At 42.7% G+C, this 19,516-nt stretch overlaps 1 protein-coding gene across 1 annotated transcript in view; it reads left to right on the forward strand.

Moving 5' to 3' along the window:
- Nucleotides 1–2,949: 2,949 nt before the first annotated feature.
- Nucleotides 2,950–19,516, forward strand: part of RAMP1 (receptor activity modifying protein 1) — a 142,644-nt gene continuing 126,077 nt past the window's right edge. The window contains exon 1 of the mRNA XM_075069940.1: nucleotides 2,950–3,406. Within this exon, the coding sequence (XP_074926041.1) occupies nucleotides 3,355–3,406 (52 nt within the window). The 5' untranslated portion in view covers nucleotides 2,950–3,354. The remainder of the gene's footprint in view (nucleotides 3,407–19,516) is intronic.

Genomic DNA, 19,516 nt, shown 5'->3' on the forward strand with positions numbered 1-19,516 from the left:
GTCAATGAAAAGATTCTCTTGACTTTAGTTGGATGATAGACCCCCAATAGTTATTCAATAAGAGAGACCCAACAATGTGTGGTTGTGGTGGGAATTCCCTGGAAGGCAGAACACTAACTACCCTCAGAAACCTCAAAAATGACACAGCTGTAAGGTTGAGTGTTGTGTGTCCTTATTTACCGGGAGCTAGCAGGTCTCCTCATATTACAACAGATGGCAGCAGAACAAAGGATTTTGCTGCCCAAAATAAATTGGAGCTCTTTCCAAGCATCTTAACTTTTCTTTTTCCTAAATGAGTGAAACTATGAATGTGCTATTTTTGTGGGCATATATTCACTGTCACCAAAGCCTCTTAAGCAAAGTAAGCTGTCATGGGATAAGAGGAAAGGTCCTCTCATGGATCAGTAACTGGTTAAAAAATGGGAAACAATGATAGGAATAAATGGTCAGTTGTCAGAATAGAGAGAGGTAAATTAGGGTTTACCCTAGGGCTCTGTAGTGGGACCAGTGCTGTTCAGTGATCTGGAAAAAGGGGTAAACAATGAGGTGGCAAAATTTGCAGATGATACAAAACTATTCAATGTAGTTAAGTCCAAAGCAGACTATGAAGAGTTACAAAGGGATCTCACAAAATTGGATGACTGAGCAACAAAATGCAGATGCAATTCCATGTTTATAAATGCAAAGTAATGCACACTGGAAAACATAATCCCAACTATACATATAAAATGATGGGGGTCTAAATTAGCTGTTATCCCTTAAGAAAGAGATGTGGATGTCATTGTGGACAGTTCTCTGAAAACATCCACTCAATAGGCAGTGGCAGTCAGAAAAGCAAACAATGTTGGGAATCATTAGGAAAGGGGTAGATGATAAGAAAAAATATATTGCATCTGTATAAACGTGGTATGCCCACATCTTGAATATTGCATGCAGATCTGGTCACCCCATCTCAAAAGAGATATATTGGAATTGAAAAAAGTTGAGACAAGGGCAACGAAAATTATTAGAGGTATGGAACAACTTCCATGTGAGGAAAGATTAGTAAAACTGGGACTTTTCAGCTTGGAAAAGAGACAAGTAAGGGTGGATATGCTAGAGATGTGTAAAATCATGATTGCTATGGAGAAAGTAAATAAGGAAGTATTTACTCATAAGAACTAGGGGTTGCCAAATGAAATTAATAGACATCAGGTTTAAAACAAACAAAAGGAAGTATTTCATATAATTCACAGTCACCCTGTGGAACTTCTTGCCAAAGGACGTTGTGAAGGCCAAGACTATAACAGGGTTCAAAAAACAACTAGATAATTCATGGAGCATAGGTTCATCAATGGCTATGAGCCAGAATAGGCAGGGGTGGTGTCCCTAGCCTCTGTTTACCAGAAGCTGGGAATGGGTGACAGATGATGGGTCGCTTGCTGATTACCTGTTCTGTTCATTCCCTCTGGGGCACATGGCATTGGCCACTGTTGGAAGACAGGATACTGGGCTAGATGGACCTTTGGTCTGGCCCAGTATGGCTGTTCTTATTTTCTTATGTCACCTACCCTCAACAACAGTTAGTTTTTACTTGATGCCAGATAAGACATATTTCAATTGAATCAAGGAGAGTATCAGATATGAAAGCCACTATACATGAATATAATTCAGTGACAACGTTTCGCCTATCTTTTTGTTAAAAATGAAGTGGTCTTTGGTTTAAACATTTACCACCAGGGCTCTTCATTAAGCAGACTATAAATTTTAAATTACCATTTTATATGTTCTAACAGTGGAGGAAAACTCCTATGCACCATCAGCCTTTACCACCTGGAGGAGCTGTGATTTTTTTTAAATTGATTTTTCACAAAAATGGAAAGGACAAAAAGGTAAATGATTTACAACATGTACGTGAACACCAGAGTTATGAACTGACCAGTCAGCCACACACTTCACTGGGAACCAGAAGTAGACAATCACATGCTTCAGAGGATCTGAAATCGAATTATGCGGGTTTTCAGCTCCTCAAAGCTACCTGACCAAACAGTACTACATAGACATAACATATTAAGGTACCCACTTTTCTTTTATGCAAATGCAAAGATATGTAATTTTTAATTATTTATGGACATGATGTAGCTATCAGGATTTATGCAGGACTCTGAGTCACAGGGCTGGGTTCTGCTTAAAAGCAGGATGAGACCATATGGCCCAATGTTTTTAGGTGTAAGAATTCAGTTGTGGTGGTCGAATCATGGTCAGTTATTTACTTGCCAAGGAACAATATTGAATGTGTGCTGCAAGTTTTATAGCACTATTTAAAAAGTGTAACAATGGCATTTAGCTGGGAAAAGTGGGATGCCCTTTGGCCTTTGCCTTTAAATGCCTGAAATTATTATTAGTGAAAGTTATTGATGGTAATGACTATATATCGGGCAACCCTCATACACTTGGAGAGGTGGTAAAATCACAGCTTCAAACTGGCCCTTTCACTTGGGCACACTGGCCGTGTCCCAGTGCCGAAGGAGGTTGGCTATCAATACTGCACGTTATCAATTGCATCTCCCCGAGGGAAGTTTGTACAAGTAGGATCAGGGTCCCACGTCTTAAAAAGAACCCATAGCAACCACATAGGGTGACCAGACAGCAAGTGTGAAAAATCGGGACAAGGATGGGGCGGGGGGCGGTAATAGGAGTCTATATAAGAAAAAGACCCAAAAATCAGGACTGTGCCTATAAAATTGGGACATCTGGTTACTCTACAGCCACCCAGTCCTGTCCCTTGCTGAATTTCCCTTCCCCATAGCAGTAGGTAGCTGCCTATCAGTCCCTTCTCCTTGGGATGCTGAGCCCGGTGCTTTCCGCCCGCACCTGGGCGCTGCTGCTGGCAGAGCCGAGGGGGTTGCGCGGCTGTGACAAGACTGACGCTGCTGATTTTGTGCCTAGTTTGTAAATCGCTGGCGCAGTTGACAGCCTCGGTCAGTCTATTTTTAAAAGCTCAGGTTGTGCTAAACTTAGATCCGCCCATTGCTGTTAACACTCGGCGCTCCCCCGCCAGCGCCTCAGACGGACCCTGCAGTGGCCAAGGGGTCTGGGGATCGGCTCTCCAGTGGCAACCAAACCAGAGCTTCGCAGGGGTTTCCCACCCCCCGAAACTCACCGGGCGCTGCAGCTTGTGTCCATTGGCCGCTCGCTCCCCGGGGGCCAAGTCATTTACCTCCCCACCTGGGGGATGTTACTTTGTTCTTAATTACTCTGCAGGCAGGATCTCCCCACCCAGCGGCGTCTCTTCCTGCCGATGGGGGTGTTCACACCGGTTCCGTGGCTCGGGACAAGCTGATCCGAAGTCGGGTTTGTGGCATAATTTGGATCATGGCGCTGGAGCTGACTTTCATCCCGAGACATTTCCTCTGGTTTCTCCTAGGTGAGTGCCTGCCTCCCTGTGGTCCCTGCCCTTTGGGACACGGTGGTAGCTGCGTTTCTCCGTAAAGGAGTTTACATTGGCTCCGTAGCTCCAGTGAGGGGAGGCTGAGACCCGCCGATCGTTGCCCACGCGGGAATACGAGCCATTATTCTAATAAGGAAACATACAAACTCCTTCCCGGGGCGGGAAGAATTTGCACGAAAGCTCCTAACTGCCCGCTAGGTTTTGTTGGGGTGTGTTGCCAGCTTTCGGTTCCTGGCGACTCCGCGTGTGAGATTCAGGAATAACTTCGGTGCTTTTGCAGCCCGGTTCGCTGCAGGTTGCTGGCCCGCTGGCTGCTTCGCAGGATTTTTAGCCTCTGGTGACTTTACTGGGTTTTGCTGTTCTCAGGGTGGATCTTAATGCTGAGCAGTTTAATTCGCTAGCTTGAGCAAGCAGTAAAACGAGTTCAACGGGCTCACTCATGGCAAAACCAAACAAACCCCGTTGCGGTTCTCTGGCCGGGTTGTGTGATGAGGTTGTGCGGGCTGAGTCAGAATTTACTAGTAAACCAAAACGTGGGGATACAAGAGTCGTCAGTTATTCAACATGTCTATTCCTATTCCCAATGCCCAGGCACTGTCACAACCACAGGGGTATTGTCTGTTAAATAGTCAGTGAAACAATTTGTCCCCACAGTATGTTTAGGTACAATAGGCAATTGCAAAGACTTGTCACTTTAACTTCTGAAGGGATAGCGCTCAGCAAAACGGGTGGTTCTCTCCTGTTTCTCTACACACTAAAACCCTTGGCTAGGCTGTCCTGCCATCTCTATCCCGACTTAGTAGGGAGTCGTGGTATTGAAACCTGGCCACAGGAAAACCTCTCTCTTAACAAACGTGCTATAAAAGACTTTAGTGAACCCACTGAACCTACTGCCCTTCAGACACAGTTGGAATTTTTATGCACATGCTGAAATAATTTTTCTTTTGTCCTAAACACTAATATTTTAGGGTGACCAGATGTCCCGATTTTATAGGGACAGTCCGGATTTTGGGGACTTTTCCTTATATAGGCTCCTATTACCCCCGCCCCCGCCCCTGTCCTGATTTTTCACATTTGCTGTCTGGTCACCCCATATTTGATACCATTCTCATTTTACATTATGCATTGTAACTTCACTAAGTGACAATCATCTACTTTAACTGCAGTCAGAGTGTGAAAAGGTCTGTGCTCTATTTTGAAAGCATATAATGAAAGCAGCATCTCTATTTAAATAGAGAGTAAAATTAAATAACATGGAATTGAATCTAAATGTTTAACTTGGCTCCCAACCTGTCAGCTGGTAATGTCACCCAGATCAATCTGCTTTAGATGTCCTTTTCTACTTGAAGGAAGGTCTGCTTTCTAAAGCAGGCTATGCTTACAGTTCTTTCTGTTGTAAAAATTTCGCAAAGATTTATAAATGGATTGTTCTACAGTTGTCTTCCCTATGTCTCTATTTCTGACACATATGCATTTAGAGGGCCCAACTGGAATGACCTATTTTGAGAAATGTTTATCCCATTAAGACTGGGATTCCATAGCGCATAGTTCATTTTAAGTCTGTCTCTTTAAAATTAGTTTGTCTGGCAATTCTTTCTGTTTCTTGCTTAATTATTTTCATGTGGCATCATGTGTCTCCCTGTTCTTGTTAACAGAATTACAGATGCAACAGGTAGAAACTTGTCTGCTATTTGGCCACAAGTGCTTGAAAGTCTGTGGCAAAAAGCTTTGAAGGATAATCTATCTGGTATTCTTTGTAATAATGAATATATTTATTTTAGATTACTTAAATATTCAAAGAAAAGCCATATTAGAATCATTGTGATACTGACTTGAAATACAAAAATCTTGAGGAAATGTACATTTCCGTTTTTCCTGCCTTCAGTTCTTCCTTGTTGTTTTCCTCCTCAGAACCATAGTATATAATGTATTGCGCTGTCTTATCTGTACAGTGTAACTAACTATTTACCACTTTCTAGCTTGTGACTATTCACAAGGAAATAGTAGACAGCACAAGTTAGGCAAAACTTATTCTCCATGTTTAGTTTTAGAGACATCCTCATTGTACATGACTAAATAGTAAGTTGTCCTATTCAGAAACTGTGGTATAAACAATACACAGGGAACTCTAACATTATTGCCCATGCATAGTCATTCTCATTTACAGTTGTTCCGATGCTTTACTTTAGACTAGAAATCTGCTTGTCAGGCTTTATCAAAGCTGATGGTAAGAAGACTGTCAATAACGTGTTGGCTGAAACTTTGTTTTATATTCTAGAAAATCTTAAACTGAATATTATGACAACATAAATCGATCAAATCAGTGACAGCACTATGCACGTGTTGGGCCCAATCATACAAAATGCTGAGCCTCTAATTAACTTCACTCCATCTATGGAAGTGGACCTACATATGTCATTTATTATTCTACAGTTAGCATTGCCCTTTGGTAAAATCATCCTGGCCATAAAGTCACCAGTCTGGATAACTGATTGAAAAGCCTCAGGTCCACTGTGTAAAACCTGCCTATAGTGTGCAATAAACAACAGCTTCAGTAATAATTTATTCAGTCCCAGGTATCATCTCTTGGTTATGCTCATGGTACAAATATATTGGATTCCTTTGTTGCACATATTTATATGATATTTGTCTCTGCTCTGATAGATGGAGGGTGCGGTAGTGTACGGCAATTTAAGCATTGGTTCAGAAATACCTTTGACACCTTGGCTGGGGGGATGGAACCTGGGACCTCTGGATTCAAAAGCATATGAGCCCCGATTGCCTGAGCTAAAAGATCCAGTTCTGTTAGCTGAAAACCAGTAGCTGATTTGTAAAACTAAGACTTGGGAAGCTTTCCCAACTGTGTAAACATAGGTTACACACAGCAGCATAGGTGCAAATCCTGGCAGGATCAACTCAGCCCTTCTTTCCGCGCCAGATACATTTGAGCCCGATGCAGATGATTGCTCAGGTGTCATTCAAATATGAGCCCTTACAAAACAGTAGCGACCAGAACACTGACTCTCTAAAAATAATGTCACTCAGCAGATCTGATACTGGTTTGTATCCTGAGGCAACTGTTTATGGTAGTGATAAAAATAAGCTTTTATTATCCATCCCGCAGAAGTAACATAGCTATGAGAAAGTGAATTGTGTTCTCTCTGGACTGTGTACCATTACCAGTAATACAGGTTATGCAGGCCCAATTTGTCCCTCAGTTACACCTGCACAACTCCATGTAAGCATTTATGGGGCTGCACAAATGTAACCCTGGGTAAAATTCGACCTGCAGAATCTTTATTACTAGCGATGATGGATGAGCCAGAAATAACTCAACTTGACTCAGATCCCAGGTGGAGATTACAGGGCTGGCAGTTAGGGGGGGAAAATTGTTTTCAGTACTTGTAAACTGAGCAAATGTGCTTTGCAAATCATTGAGAAACAATAACATGACTCCTGCCTGACGCTTTTTCTACAATGTCACTTTAAAAACAGGATTGTCCCTATTTTGCATTGATACTCAGAAGGCAGGATTTTTCTTTTTGTTTTGTGTTTTGTTTTACTAAGAAAAAGGTTCTTGTTTGGATTAATAGCCAAAATTTCTCCTCCCCCTCACTATTGTACACTGTACCAGGTGGCTGCTACATTCCAGAGATACTGCCTGTATGTATTAGCCAGTTGCTTGAGATCTTTTAAAGTGAAGGGTGGTGGACAAACATATCAGTATAAATAGGTGAGACAGGAATACTTGATGGTATAATGGTTTTACTGGCTTGAGTTTGGGGTGGCTGCATGCCTCACAAATAAGTTCTGCAGAGTATCCCGAACAAGTGCTTGGCACCATAGCGCTCCATCATGTGTTCTGTAAAAAGATCACAATTAAAAGATTAGAAATCTTTAAAAGTGACTTAAAATGGCTCATCTGACCATATAAATATCGTGACTCTGAAGTCAATTTACCTCTGGACCTTCCATGGGTAGAACCAAGTTCTATGTGCACCACTAAGAGTTAGGAATGTTGGTATAAAACTGACATTTCTAGCAATTCAGGTTTGTTGAGGTATTTAACTTTAATCTTTCACTGAGTCCTCAGACTAATGTAATGTGGATAGGGGAAGAGAGAAATTTTACATCTGAGGGAACGAAGGAAACTTCTTTTGTGACAGGTTGACTTAAAAATACATGACAGCTGCTTAAAGCTGCTCAAGTATGTGGAATTTTGGACAGGCCTGATAGAGATGGATTAGTGAGCAGAGCACAGGTGAAATGGCTCAAGGTTATGTGCTAAATGCAGTTTATTACATGGGTATTATATCTACAGACGCACAGGAAGAGGTAATGTGAAACAGGTACTTCTGTTACACAAACACAGCCGGATGATCGTGATCATATTCCCACTTTTTTTCTCGTAACTCTTTAATACCACAGATTAATAGATTCTAAAGCCAGAAGGGATCATTCTGATCATCTAGTCTGACCTCCTGCAAAACCCAGCCATAGAATCTCAACCAGTAATTTCTGCATGAAGACGATAACCTCTGAGCTGTAGCATATCTTTTAGAAAGAGCTCTATTCTTGATTTAAAGACTTTGTGATGGAGAATCCATCAGATCTCTAGGTAAGCTGTTCCACTGGTTAATTACCCTTGTAGTTAGAATTGGGAGGCCTTGTTTCCTATAGGCTTCCTACAGATGAAATGAAAAACAAAAATAAAATGGGTTCAGTTCTTAAAAATAAACACATCTCTGGAATGTAACCATTCCAGTTTACATATTACATCAATAGCTCCCAGTTCTGTATAGTTAAATAAAGTGGTGATTGCATTTGATTGTGCACTGATGGGGCAGTAGCCTGCTTAACATCAACTAATAGGAATCTGCTGATCTTTGAGCAATTTAATGACATCAATTAACTCTGCAATGTTGTTGAACTAAATATCCGTTAAATACTGATACGTTAGTCTCTTCAGTGTAAGTGCCCTGTAGATTGTGGATGACTAACAAATACCATGACCTGGAATGAAATTAGAAGCCTTGTAAATTATCATTAAGAATGAGACTGACACTTTTCAGACTTTCAGCTGCAGTAAAATCAATTATAGATTTTCTAATTATAGATTTGAGCAGATCTTGGAATCATGAAAATGCAGATTCTAATTTATTATTAAATTGTAGCAAGTTCTTTTTACCATAGCAACTGGCTATAGATCTGAAACCAGACCTTGGGATATTATGTATTTAAATGAAAATGGTTTATATTCACTTATGACAGAGGAATAGTCTTAGTAGAGCTGGTTGAGAAATGATTTTTTTCCTGCTAAATTTTTTTGACAAAAAATGAAGAAAAAAAAAAGAACATTTTGGGGGTTTCATTAAAAAAAGAAAAAGCTGGAAACTGAATCTATCTTTTTTTGCTTTGAAGTTTTTCATTTTTGACAAAAACCTAATTTTTTTAATGTGGAAATTTTTGGCAAAAAATGCGTTTTGTTAAAAAGCCATTTGGGGCGGGGGAGCGAAAGGGGAGAGGGATAATTTTTTATTTTTTTTTTACCAGCTCTAATTCTTAATTTAAAAAAAGGAGATATAGTACTCTGGCTGGTAGAACAGTATCAATTACTATATTCAATATATTTCATAGCTATTCATCAAACTGTTTGTTCTGTTAATGCTTTATGAGATATTTGACCAACTTTACATCTGAATAGAATTCAGCAGGTTGGTTATTCTCTGATTACCACTGAAATTTTCTAGTGATATGTTTGTGAATATGAATTCCTGATGTTTGACTAGCCCTTGGTTCAGTGTAGTCTTTTTGTGCAGACCACATTTTCACCCCCAAATCTCTCCTTATTGGGGTATATTGCACATGTTTAAAACACTGTTTCCCAATGTCCTTATGTAAAAACCACCACATTACACATCTTTACACGGTTGTGACTTCCATAAATTTGTTTTGCCTGAAATTCATTTGATACTTTTTGTAAAACTAATCTAGTTTTGAAAACTAAGTCGACATCTGTCAGTTCTACACTTCAGTGACTAGCATTAATCAGTCTAGATTTTTGGCATCATATTCTTTGTTTACATTTTAAAAACAACTCCAAAGCATGAATTTAGCGCTGGCAATAGGTGCCAGAGTGAATGCAATAGAAACTGAAGTCCTCTCTTTATCTGTAAAACAGAAGCATCTTGTTCTGACCAGATCCCTTTTAGATCTGAAGTGACAATTGTATACATTCAAGCCTTGGCTTTCTTCTGCCAGCTGCGATGGTTGTTAACAAAATGTGGACATAAGGAAGTAGAATGAGATCACTAGCTCATTTCATGTAGAGCAACAAACAGGCATTTGGTGGTGATACTGTCAGGTCTGATTTGATCTAGGGGTTGGTGAAGAAAATGGAGTTAAACTTTGGCCAGATTCTCGAACTGCACAAAACCTAGTGCAAGTTTAAAAATCAATTTTTTCTAATAGTTTAATCAAAGGTGAGTCAATTTAAAAAAAAAAAAAAAGCCATGCTATGTGTTAAGGAGAGAACAATCCCAATATTGGTTTGTTATTTTTTTTATGCCAAACCTCCCCTCTCTCTCTCTGTTCCTTTCTATAATCTATTTCTAGTTGGTTTTCACTCTGACTGGTTTCTGATCCACTTTATACCCATTTTTTGTCTACTTCTTCCCACCCCCCCACTGTCTGTCCTTAACAGAATGTGAGCCTAGTAACACTCAAGTCAAACTGTCAAACCTTTAATGTTCAAGTGGGTTCAAAATAAGTTTGCCCATCCTTTGTCATCAGTCCTTTGAGTCATCTGTTGCTGTAGTATCAAATTCAGAATGGGCATAATTTTTGTTAGCTATCTAATTTATTATATGGCCCCCATTACTACAGTATCTAAGCACAGCAGAAGAAGAAGAGCAGTCTCCTATGGGCTCTGAAAACTCACTGTATTATCACATCTAACAGGAATGATCTTTATCAGAACACGTCTTCCACAGTAAATTGACTTGGTCTAGATTCCTAAGTATCAGAGCAGGGCCGTCCTTAGCCATAGGCAGAATAGGCAGCCACCTAGGGCACCACTGGGTCTGGGGGCACCGCTCTGCCGGGAGCCTGGACAGACGGGAAGCAGTGGAGCATGTAAGAGCAGGGCTGCTGGGTCCTAGAGAGAGCCGAAAGCAGCACAGTCTGAGGGAGGGGATTGGCTGCCTTGGTGTCTGGGAAGGGGTGGGGAAAGGAACTCACCTGTAGGGTGACCAGATGTCCCGATTTTATAGGGACAGTTCCGATTTTTTAGTTTTTTTTCTTATATAGGCTCCTATTCCCCCCACCCCCATGCCGATTTTTCACACTTGCTGTCTGGTCACCCTAGGTGGGGGTAATTGGTACCTATATGAGACAAAACCCCAAATATCAGGACTGGCCCTATAAAATCAGGACATCTGGATCTGGTCACCTTAGCTAGGGAGCGCATCTCTCTCCCGGGCTGGCAGCGATCCATCTCATCCGGGGGGGAGTTGCACAGGGCAGGATGAGCTGCTGTGGCTCCATGGGTGCCCCTTCCCTGAGATCAGATGCTTGCGCAACTTCACCATGGTCTGTTGGGCTGGCAGTGGTGCCCATTGGCGTGTGATCGGACCTGGGGTTTGCTGCTGCTGTTGCACTCTGCACCCAAAGAGGTGGATTTTGGGGTCCTGCAAGTTTTCCACTATCTCCTTCTCTACTGCAGTTGTTGGACCACGCCAGGCTGGGGGGTGAGCCAAGCATGAAAGCAGTACTGGCGTTGCCCATTTAGATTGTCATTTAACAATTTGTTCACCAAAAATGCTTGCTAACAATCCTGATTCATTTAAATATTTTTTTTTTTTAAAAAAATCAATATCTTAGCAACAGAAAATTAAGTTGTTGAGAATTATTTGTGACAAGTTTGGTATGGGGAAGAGAGTGGGCCAGTTTTCATCAGAGAAACAAAATGTTGACTGACTTTCCTGTAGCCCTGTTACTGCAAAATAGAGCCCTCCAACAACTGTAATATGCTCATCTCCTTACTAATGTATAGAGCAGGAATCAGCACCTATGGCAACATGGTGCCAAAAGTTGCACGCAAGCTGATTTTTGGTGGCATGCAGCAGTGGGCTGAGCGGCTCAGCCCGCACTGCTCTGGGGTTTCCGGCTGCTGCGGCCGTTGTCCACGGGTCCCGGTCACGCTGGGTTCCCGGCTACCGGCCCCACTCAGCAGCCACTGCTGGCCTGGGGCCCCCAAGGAACCCCATGGCTGGCAGCAGGCTGAAGCAGGCCGACGCCTGATACCCTGGCTGAGCCACTCAACCCGCTATGGCCTGGGGTTCAATTCACTAGCAGCTGGTAAGGGGGGCTGAGCAGGACTAAATTCAGTGAGATAGGAAAACAAGAGCAACTAATGACAAGTGGCAAGAACTAGAGCAGTGTCCCCAACCTTTTTCGTCTGGCGGGTGCCAGATGAAGGACCGTGGGGGTGGACGAGCATGGCACCGCTGAAATGCCGCCAAAATTCAGTGGCATTTCAAGTGGCAACAGCCTCTGGATGAGCCTGCTTGTTGGCGGCAAGCGGTGTCATCCAGAGGCTTTGCTGCCGAAATGCGCCGAATTTCGGCGGATACTCGTCCGGTGGCCAGTACGCGGTGCACTGAGAGGCCCCAGCGGGCGCCATGGCACCCTGACGCACCGTGTTGGGGACCCCTGAACAAGAGAGCATCCTGAAGCACGGCGATCATTTTGATTTAAATGGACTTGAACTGTATGAAGAATTGAGTATAGTCATCAATGTTGCCACATGCAAAATCGATGATGGACATTGTTCAGTTTACTCATACCAGCAAGCTTGTTGACATATATCCTAATGTGTACATTGCCACTCATATTCTACTGACAATTCCTGTAACATAGCATCAGGAGAACGGAGTTTCTCAAAACTAAAGCTTATTAAAAACTATCTCCGCTCTACAAGGAGTCAGGAACACTTGATTGGTCTTGCTATTCTTGCAATCAAAGAAGACATCACTTTGTCTTTGTCATACAATGACATTATTACTGATTTTGCAGCCAAACAAGCCAGGAAGATTGCTTTTAATTAAAAACAAATCCTTGTTTCAATACCTCTTCATAGAAATTTCCAATAAAATGTTGACAAATTAAAAAAATTATATTATTTGTCATCATTCTGTCAAATCAGAATTTTTTCTGTAGTGCTACCTCTTTAGTGCTAGTCCATCAGCATTACAGTGTGCTTAATTAAGTTAAACTGGTTTTAATAACATGCATGTGGCAACTTTTCCAGTAGTGTAAGCTTATGTTGCTAAGAGCAACACAGGCACAGGGGCACCAGCTTAATAATCCCACCTAGGGCACCATAAATCCTAAGGATGGCCCTGTATTAGAGCACGTGTCCCAACCAAACTCAGCAATGGTTTAAGCTAACAGAAATGAGAGCAGTGTCTTCCTTAGGAGTACCACAGTGATTCAAAGCAGGAACTGTGCCTTCATTAGTATTTGAATAGCATCTTGTACTTGAGCTGGAGAGTAATTTTCCATCAACATGATTTTTTCAACAGAAAATGTTGTTGTTTTTTTTCTCTCTCTCTCTCTTTATTTTTTCTGGAACTTTTTGATTGATTTATTTATTTTTTGGTTTGTTGAACTGAGCCCAATATTTTTGTTTTCTGTCAGCTTGATATTAAACTGTATTAACCTAGGGTGAAGCCTCATGGGAGTTGTAGTTCAGGTGCTTCATGCTCCTACTCTCAGTTATAGGGCTACTTGGGCGGAAAATATCTCCCATGATGCACTGAGCAGTGTGGTGCAGCATAGGAGTCCTATGACTGTAATAAAGCTTGAGAGATGTAATCTGGCCGGGGAGCCTGCCCTATAAGGAAGAATGAAGGCATGAGGCACCAGTCCATCACAGGTCTCACCACTAGCCCACCCAGCTTCAGGTTCTGCTCCCCTTAGTCATGCACGTGGACTCATTGGGCCAGAGCTTAGATTCCCACTGGAATTTCTTGTCCATGTCTGTTGCATGCGTGGAAGAAAATGGGTTCTATATCTGGTGGCCAGAAGATTTTATGTTCTTGTGTGTGCACATGTGTTTCTGTGTGCAGGCTGGTGGATAAAGTTTTAGTTTCAGTGTAGCTGTGCAGTCTACATCAGCTAAGAAACTGGTCCTCTGTTTCTTTCTCTGAATTAAAATTCCCATTTGAGGGAGATAAATTATGTTTTATTTAAATGGTGAACTCTTTTCTAATGTAAATCTTCTAATCATCGTACAACAGAATTTGGCTATTGAATGTGAATATTGTTATGGTTAAACTTGTTTTAACTTGGCTTTTTGAACACACAACATTTTGGATCAGGCATTTAGAAAATATTGCAAAGGATTCTGAGCTTCATTTTCAGCCATGGTAGTGTGAAGTTAGGTAATGGCTGGACATGCTTTGCTTTCATCATGGCCATTGTTAAAATAGCCTTATTTCTGAGTCAAAGAAACTTGCTGAGAGTAGCAATATGCTGCACCATGAACAACACTGAATGTGAGTTCCCCATGTTACAATTCAACACAGATAAAAGAGGGGCAAATTGATAAAATAATTTCAACCTGCGATCTGATCCTGAACATGAAATATATTGATAAAGAGTCCTGTGACACCTTATAGACTAACAGACATATTGGAGCACAAGCTTTCGCATGTGGTCTGACAAAGTGGATATTCACCCACAAAAGCTTATGCTCCAATATGTCTGTTAGTCTATAAGGTGCCACAGGAGACTCTGTTGCTTTTTACAGATCCAGACTAACACAGCTACCCCTCTGATACATGAAATAAATTGTGTGTGGAATGAACATTGAGCACAAATGACAGTAGTTAGATGTTTAGCCACCTGAGCTGCAGCCATAATCAGAAAATTACATATTGAAGGCCTAGTTTAGCTATACTGAAAACCCCTTTCTAGTGTAAACTGTCAACTACCCTAGTGGGGACACAGCTTGGACCAGCAAAAGAATTCTGAACTCTTTTGCCCGTATAGCTTTTACCAGTTCACTGACTGAAATAAGCAACTCCAGCAAAAGGACTTTTTAGCTGGTATAACTGGGTCTATGTCAGGGGGGTTTGCTGGTATAAAAATGTGGTAAATAATCACACCCCTAACCAGCATTATTATGGTGGAAGGGTACGTCTACAATACCCTCCGGATCGGTGGATAGTGATAGATCTATTGGGGATTGATTTATTGCGTGTAGTGTAGACGCAATAAATCGATCCCTGATCAATCTCCTGTGCTGAACTCCAGCTCAGCAAGAGGTGGAAGCAAAGTTGACAGGGGAGCTGTGGCGTGCCGCAAAGTAAGTAATTTTAATCTGATCTAAGACCAGGCCAAAATGTTTTTATATGTCCCTGCTATTCCTGGCAGGTGCACACAATAAAAATGCAGACCCAGAATTAAGACTATGTCTACATTACAGCTGAGAGTGACCCTCCCTGGCTGGTAGACTAGCTCACTGGCTCAAGCTCAGCTTGAACTAGTGCACTAGAAATGCAGTGCGGATGTTGCAGCAGCCCAAGCAGAGGTTCTGATGAGCTGCTAGCCACAGGGGAGCTGTGTATGTGTGTCACATGGCTCCGAGCTTGGGTGGTTATCCCATGCCTCAGTCGGTGCCACAGCAGCCCCGCTGCTATTTTTAGCGCAGTAGCTTGAGCTGAGCGAGTGTGAGGCTGTTTCCCTGGGCGGGAGGCTGTCTCCCTGGGCGGGAGGCTGGCTGTCAGCTGCAGTGTAGATTTATCCTTCCAGGCTGTTTCTAAAAAATGGACAAAAATCTCAAGGCCAGGGAAGGAAACTTGCTATTAATTACTGGGTTAAGACATGCATTTAAAACCAGCTTGAACAGAGTTTGTCCCATTCTGCACTGGGTAGGCTGCACAGTGTCCAGCCCTGATTGTGCTAAGCCCATAATTTGGTTCCATTGAAATTAACCCAGTCCTTTCAGTGCTTTGCTGGATCAGTCTTAACTGGTCGGCAACTGAGTTTAACACCCCTGTTAAAGTTAATTGTTCAGTTAATGTAGGCGGAAGACCTAAGCTTGTGAGTGACTTCACTTATTCTCTCTCTGCCTCAGCTTCCTTATCTGGAAAATCAATTTCGTGCCTACCTAGTGTGAATGAAATGCTTTCTGGTCACCTTCTATGTTAGAATCCATGTGTTTGCCTGTTTTGAAGGAGTCCATTTCCCCTTCCATGTGCACGAGCCTTATCCAGGCACATTTCCCTTGCTGGAAGGAGATTCTCCCACTAAAAGGAGAATTCAGGGTGGGTTCAGAACATGCAGCCAAACCACAGCCGAAAGAGGCCCCTCCATGGCAGGGACAGGCTGTTCTGTGTGTGCTCAGGCTCCCCATGTCATGTGGTGTGGAGTGCGAACTGCTTTGTGCTGACTGGGCAGTCTGGAAATAACCGGAGTCCCCTATGTTCAGACTTCAGCCATTTTTATCCATGTCCTCATGCACTGGGGTTATCCCTGCTACATCTGGGGCACATTGCAAGTTCCTCCTGGCTCTTGCGTAACTGGAAACCTCCATCCGCTATTCTGTTACCTCTACAAAAACATTGACTCATAGAACTGGGAGGGACCTGGAGAGGTCATCTAGTCCAGTCCCCTGCGCTCATGGCAGGACTAAGTATTATCTAGACCATCTCTGACAGATGTTTGTCTAATCTGCTCTTAAAAATTTCCAATGATGGAGATTCCACAACCTCCCACAACCATTTATTCCAGTGCTCAACCACCCTGACAGTAGGAAGATTTTCCTAATGTCCAACCTAAACCTCCCTTGCTGCAATTTAAGCCCATTGCTTCTTGTCCTGTCCTCAGAGGTTAAGAAGAACATTTTTCGCCCTCCTGCTTGTAACAACCTTTTATGTACTTGAAAACTGTTATCATGTCCCCTCTCAGTCTTCTCTTCTCCAGAGTAAACAAACATTTTTTTCACTCTTTCCTCATAAGCCATGTTTTCTAGAACTTTAATCACTTTTGTTGCTCTTCTCTGGACATATCCTGGTTCTAGACACATTTCCAATGTCCCTCCCTACTCCCCATCCACATTTCGTCTGAACCCATTCAGCTAACATGATCTGAAGCTATATGGGGCAGCTGTGAGGGCAAAGGCCCTTACACTACCTTTTATTACTGCATCAGAGATCTTAATGAAATGGCATTACAGGGTCCCATGTTATTTGCATGACCTTTGAAAGTATGGAGCTTAACAAGATAGTAGAGCATACATATTAGCCTGTAGCAGCTTAGCTGCATTTTTAAAGGGAAAGACTTTGTCCAGCTATCTGGAAGCAAAGACCTGTTGTCCCTTTAAGGGCTCTCTTGGGGGCGGGCGGTGAAGGGAGATATGGATCGACAGAAAGGACAGGAAGACTTTGGAAGTAAGTGTTTTTTTTTTTTTACTATGGTAATTAAAATGTATACTTTAGATAAGGGTGGTCTTTTGAAGAATTTATTTAAAAAACCATATGTCTGAAGTTCCAAGCGTTTAAGGCTAAAGATGATTGTGCATTTAAAAATCTATGCAAGGATTTTTTAGAGATGTGATTTTATAATCATCACCAACTCACTAATGAAATATTTTTAAAGCAAATTTTAAACTAAGGTCCTGTAGACTGACATGTTCTGTGTAAATATTACATTAATGCACGACTGTTTTTGTCAGTACATTCAGAAACTGACAGTAGATCCTGGGGGTTGGCAAATGCCTGTAAAATGTCTTCATTACCCCTTGAATGGCTCTTTAACAGTTTCAGGGCTGTGCTGATAGGTCTGGCAGGCTGGAGGCTTTTTCTCTTTTAACTCCTAGATCCCCTTCCCAGGAAGACTGGGAGCCTGCAGGAAGGGTCAGAACAGGGATAGGAAAAGCAGGCGCATGGACACTAAGACCCAGTGGGGCCCCAAATTTTCAGGTGTCCTACCCAGCTGCCTATGCCTGAGGTCTGCCCTGGGTGCCCCCAACCACTTGGTGTCCTAGGCAACCGCCTAGTTTGCCTAGTGGTTGCACCAGCATTGATGATGAGGTAACTGGCTCTGTGGATATGGGAAAAGCGGTGGATGTGATGTATCTTGACTTCAGCAAAGCTTTTGATACAGTCTCCCACAGTATTCTTGCCAGCAAGTTGAAGTATGGGCTGCATGATTGGACTATAAGGTGGATAGAAAGCTGGCTAGATCGTCGGGCTCAACGGGTAGTGATCAATGGCTCCATGTCTAGTTGGCAGCTGGTTTCAAGCGGAGTGCCCTAAGGGTTGGTCCTAGGGCTGGTTTTGTTTAATATCTTCATTAATGATCTGGAGGATGGCGTGGACTGCACTCTCAGCAAGTTTGCAGATGACACTATATTGGGAGGAGTGGTAGATGTGCTGGAGGGTAGGGATAGGATACAGAGGGACCTAGACAGATTAGAGGATTGGGCCAAAAGAAATCTGATGAGGTTCAACAAGGACAAGTGCAAGTCCTGCACTATAGGATGAAGAATCCCATGCAGTGCTAAGACTAGGAACTGAGGTGGGCTAAGCAGCAGTTCTGCAGAACAGGACTGAGATTACATGGCGAGAAGCTGATATGAGTCAGCAGTGTAGCCTTGTGCAAGAGGCCAACCAAAGCAAATATTGGGGGCTGTTTTTGTAATTAAGCAGGAGCCCAAAAAAACTTGCCCCCGCCAGGATTTGGAGGAAGTGATTATTCCCCCTTATTTGGCACTGGTGAGGCCACACCTGGACTATTGAGTCCAGTTTTGATTCCCCCACTGCAGAAGGGAAATGTGGACAAATTGGAGAGGTCCAGCAGAGGACATGAAAATGATTAGGGGGGCTGGGGTGCATGACTTAGGAACGGCTAGGAACTGGGTTATTGTAGTCTGCAGAGAGAGAGTGAGGAGATTTGATAGCAGCCTTCAAACTACACTGAAGGGGTTCCAAAGAGGATGAAGATAGGCTGTTTCTCGGTTGGTGGCAGATGACAGACAAGAAGTACTGTGTCTCAAGTTGCAACTGGGGAGGCCTACGGTTGGAATTAGGAAAACACAATTTTCTTATAAGGGTAGTGAAACACTGGAATGAGTTTCTAGGGAGGTGGTGGAATCTCCATCCTTAGAGGTTTTTAAGACCTGTCTTGACAAAGCCCTGGCTGGGATGATTTAGTTGGGAATTGGTCCTGCTTTGAGCAGGGGGTTGGACTAGATGACCTCCTGAGGTCTCTTCCAACCCTGATATTCTATAATTCAGCCTTCACCTCTAACTGGCAGGCAGAGCTGAGTGTGAAACTTATTTCATTTGCCATTTTGTGTGCAAACTGGAAACTCAACACAAGTTTCTTGAAGAGCAGCTTGGATTCAGCTATGAGCCTGCGTAGCGTAGTGTTGAAACCAGGCCGTGCTCACGGTGTGCATGTTTCTGAATTTAAACCAGGGCAAACTTAGCAGTTTAGAAAGACTTCCCTTTTTGCTTTGAGTATTGTGGGTTTGCTTGAACCTATTCTATATAGGTTCTTGTATCACACTCGTCAGTGTGGTATCTGAGCACTGTCCAATAGTGCATTAAGCAACATGACTAAGGTGTCAATTTTCTCTTCTCTCATCTTCTCCACCAGGAGAGAAACATGCGATATGGAGTGACTTGTTCTGAGACTGGTTTTATTATACTGTTGCTATGTATTTATGTTCAAGAAGGCTGGTCAAAGACATGTGCCTTGCAGTTGGAGCAGAAGGTGGTGCAGTTTATGATGGTCCTTCATTCCTGGGAGTGTTCATTCCACAGTCTCAGACCTGCCCCTAAGTTCTGTCTCCTGCACAGATGTGTCCCCCCTGCTGTAGAGAGTTCCATTGTGTGAGAGGAGTGAAGTTGTCGATCTCCGTCTCATCCCAGGGCTTTAACCTGATTGTTAAGGGTGTAAATCCGGGCAAATCCCAGGTGAGGGAAAGATTTCCACAAGCCCTGAAAGCCTGAAAATGCAGAATTCTACTATCTTGGAAGACAACTTGACTTTAGATCAGCTGGCTGGCACAGC

The sequence above is a fragment of the Chelonoidis abingdonii genome, chromosome 10, assembly GCF_003597395.2.
Source record: "Chelonoidis abingdonii isolate Lonesome George chromosome 10, CheloAbing_2.0, whole genome shotgun sequence".
Taxonomy (NCBI): domain Eukaryota; kingdom Metazoa; phylum Chordata; order Testudines; family Testudinidae; genus Chelonoidis; species Chelonoidis abingdonii.